The sequence below is a fragment of the Gadus chalcogrammus genome, chromosome 20 (assembly GCF_026213295.1).
Source record: "Gadus chalcogrammus isolate NIFS_2021 chromosome 20, NIFS_Gcha_1.0, whole genome shotgun sequence".
Lineage (NCBI taxonomy): Eukaryota > Metazoa > Chordata > Actinopteri > Gadiformes > Gadidae > Gadus > Gadus chalcogrammus.
In genome coordinates, this window is record NC_079431.1 from 11228369 (window position 1) to 11232574 (window position 4206).

The window sequence follows — 4206 nt, forward strand, 5'->3', positions numbered from 1 at the left end:
GAGAGAAAGAGAAAAAAAGAGGGCGAGAGCAAGAGTGAGAAGGGGGAGAAAGAAACAGGAGAGTTGGATGTATAAAGAGAAGAGATAGCGAGCAAACGAGCGCGAGAGAGAGCGAGAGCGCGACCGAGTGTGTGAGAGAGAGAGAGAGAGAGAGAGAGAGAGAGAGAGAGAGAGAGAGAGAGAGAGAGAGAGAGAGAGAGAGAGAGCGCACGAGGTAGAGGGAGAGCGAGCGAGAGGGGGAGAGAGAGAGTGGACGAGATCAGGGGAAACAGTTTTCACATCAGTCAGTGGCATGCTTCATGGAGTTATGTACCTCGCGCGCTGCCATTTGAACCGCCGTCATGTATTGCAAATCGCGAGCACTTGTTTTGGTTTTATCTCTTCTACTTTCGCTTGGGGTTCCAGTGTTTCTCGTCACCTATCCCACCAATGAAGGTACGTAAAACAAATCGATCCGTAAGTGGAGGAAGAGGAGGCATGTTCGGATCCCTATCGTGTGTGTTGTGTTGTGTTGTGTTATTTACTGTACAGGCTGTATAGGCTATATTTGGGGCCAGTCGCTCGCTGCTTCGCATTGGACCCTTTCGAGAGCGGCAACTGTCCTCTCCGGAGCCAAAGGTGATGGCTATGTAAGCGATCACAACAACTGGGATAAACAAAACCAAGGAAAACCCCGGAACGACCCAATAGGGGTCCAATATGATTTTCTTTCGCCAGTTTCTGGGGAGAGACGTCAACTCGGTGTCTGTCAGCGGGGTAGCCCGTACCGTGCGCGTGGTCTCGGATCGAGACACGCTGGAGGAACAGTCGTGGTGTGGCACCGTGACGAATGATCCCCGCGAGGGTCAAACGCTGCCGTGTTGCGGAGTTAGTAGGCTAACTATCGATCGTATGTGATCGCTGCTAATGTTTTAGCAGATGAACAGGCATAAGTGGAGGACAGTGGAGAGCGTTGTCCGTGGGTTTTTAAAGCAGGGTCTTAGGCTATGGGCATAGCCGAAAACAGATATGCGGGCTGAGGGCAGCCCGGGTTTGGATGCGCAAGGGACCCTGGAACCCTGGAAGATGTAGGCCTATTAGTGAATTCAGTGACACGGAGTAGGCCTGTATTTCAACGCACTGTTGGAAAGTGCGTTGAATTTGGAAAAGAACGAGGGGAGGTCAAATGTGTTCAATTCATACCAGGACAGTTTGGATATCCCGACAGCAAACACACACACACACACGCACAAACGCACGCACGCACGCACGCACGAACGCACGCACACACACACACACACACACACACACACACACACACACACACACACACACACACACACACACACACACACACACACACACACACACACACACACGCACACACACACACATTACGTAAAAATGATTCATTATCCATAAAGTTAGGGTTTGTAAAATTTTACAAGACACATACATGTATATATATATATATATATATATATATATATATATATATATATATATATATATATATATATATATGTATGTGTGTGTGTGTGTGTGTGTGTGTGTGTGTGTGTGTGTGTGTGTGTGCGTGCTATTTGTGATGTTTGAATTTCATTTGTCTTTAGTCTCAATTTTATCTCGAGTAACCTACTTGCCTGTGGGCCTCGTGTGGTTCTGTTCTCCGTTTCCAGAGTAAATACTCTACTAATGTCTGCCATTACGACATTTTAAGATACTTCAGAGAGAAAATATTATCCCAGAGATATTTCTACATGCCCTACTTCCTACGAAATAATGCCCCGTTCACTTTTGTTTTGATATTTCATCAAAAACTTTTTGCAACTTCTTGTAATCTGATCAAAGCTTGTCGATTCAAATGTAAATGTGCACGATATGTTTATAATTATATAGGCTATGTTATGCCTTTTGCCCTAATTCAGTAAATCATTTTGCCCCCACTTTAGCATGGGCCTAAACTGACCACGCTCTGGCCCATTTGAGATAGCCTAGGGGTCAGACTTTCTTCAGGAGTAGCCTATATGTGAGGCCTGTACATGAACCGGGGGGCACTATATCCATGACAATGTAACTTGTTTTCGGTTACTTTTCTCCCGATATCCCGCTCCGTTATAGTGATATCACATCAACTCCACAACGTCCCACTCCTCAGCGCATTGGCTGCCAGAGAGTGTCAGTGTCGAGCCGAGATCAATGTATTCTATTGAGCTGTGATTTATAGTATGGACTTGATACAACTTGTTGCTTGACTCTTGTTTAGGGCTTAATAGTTCAAATATGGATATGGCTATGTCTACATGGTGTGGATAATTAAGTATATCGACTTAATTCGACTTAAACCAGATTGCTGGCTACAGACGCAAACGTTATGATGCATGATTTCGTCTACATTTGAACATTGCAACAGTGCAATGCAGCAATAATATTGCTGATGTTGAAATATAACTCAGTAGTATACAGACTGTCTGGTTGTGCGCTTCCTGAATGTGGATGAAATGTAATTTCAAAGCTTAATGAGGTCATCCAGTTAAGGCCTTCCAAGTGCCGTGATTCTTTCTTTAAAAGGCTGATTCGTTTTAAATTAGCCTAAACATGACTCAAATTGTCTTCATTCCCTTAAACAACTTAAATCATGTAATTTCCACTTGAAAAAAAGAACGTAGGCCTATCTACCAACCTTCAAGCTCGGACTGAAACATTCGTGGGCGTAGCCTACTTGGAATTTGCTATTTAAACGCGTTTTGGAAGGTTAATTATTAGGCAATATGTGTTCGACTGTCAACTGCACTTTTTGTGTATCAAAAGATGATTTGACTTTAAAACGACTGCTAAATGTTTGTGGGTGGCATAAAATACAAACAAAATGGAAAAACATGTTTTTAATAAAACTAGACAAAGCAAACGGAGACATCATGACAATAAAAAAATAATCAAATAAATAAACCTGGAAATAACGCGTTTTGGAACCTAAAAATAAAACAAGTTTCCAACGATATTAAAGTTGTTGCCAAATAAGCGATATGCCCTCATTGTGCGTGGATGAAGTTTAAATAATGTGACATGGCAGGCCTAGTCGTCGTGCATATTTAGAAATGCTAAATTCAATACTTACAATTTTTATATAGTCTTATTTAACATGTAGATAGGCCAACATAATAATATGCTCTGCAAATAAATATATATTACATTTACAGTGTTATAGGCCTACATTTATGTCATGTGTTGCTCCTTACCCATATGAGAAAAAAGAATAAACAAAATATGAATATTTAACAATTTATTATTTTGTTAAAGGCGTAGGTCTACTTTGACCTAAACCGGTAGGTAGAGGGTATGCAATATCGCTATAAACTCACAAAAAAAAAATGATACATTGGGCCTAACTTAACTTTTCAGTATCATAAAATTACAGTTAATCGAACTTCCGGGCCTATACCGACCACATCAAGGTGTTATATAAGCGCGAAGCCATACGTCTGGCGGGAGCTGCCGGTTTCACTGTCGCGCAAAAGGCTCTCGCTCGGCCCTGCTGCAAGACTGTCTGTGGCTAGGCGCCGGGAGTCCTTGGTATTTTTAGCCGGGAGTAGGTAAGCCTTACCCCGTCAGCCTTATGCAGTGGCCCCCGCTGTGAGGGATGGTGTTTTGTGAGCGATGGTACCTTTCATAGAAGTGCTGGAAATGTGCTAGCATACGCCCTCTTATAAAAATAGAACTGTCTATGTTGCGCGCGCGTATGGAAGGGTCGCATCCTTGTGCGGCGCGCGTGCATGTGTAGGCTACAGATGTATCCTCATCCATTAAACAAACCTATTTGTTGAGTTGAGTTTTTGTCCGACTTAGGGTGGAAAGGGGGTGAGTGGTGGTGCTGTAGCATCAGCAGCAGCAGCAGCAGCAGCAACAGCATCAGACAGGCCCTGCAATGAATAATTCATAAGGAGAGGTGAAAACTTAACCCTTTAACACAGACACACAGACTCATACTCCAGCCCAGCACGCAAGCCAGTTATGTTTTGTTGCCTCAAAGCTTGAAGCAAGACTCGGAGTTGATGACTGTGATTTTGCAGTTACACACTCGAATTGTCTATTCACGCTTTCATCACTGAAGTTTTTTAGTTGGTCGTTGTAATGATACCCCTGTAGTTGTATGATAGTTTACTGCTCATGGTAAAGTCACTGTATGGTTGTGTGCATGTGTGTGTGAATGCGTGTGTTTGTATGAGA

General features: G+C 43.1%; 1 protein-coding gene across 3 annotated transcripts in view; it reads left to right on the forward strand.

Annotated features, from left to right (window-relative positions):
* Positions 1-243: 243 nt before the first annotated feature.
* epha3 (eph receptor A3) overlaps positions 244-4206 on the forward strand; it is a 74766-nt gene continuing 70803 nt past the window's right edge. For all 3 annotated transcript variants that reach the window (XM_056579429.1, XM_056579431.1, XM_056579432.1), the window contains exon 1: positions 244-435. In XM_056579429.1, the coding sequence (XP_056435404.1) occupies positions 342-435 (94 nt within the window). In that variant the 5' untranslated portion in view covers positions 244-341. The remainder of the gene's footprint in view (positions 436-4206) is intronic.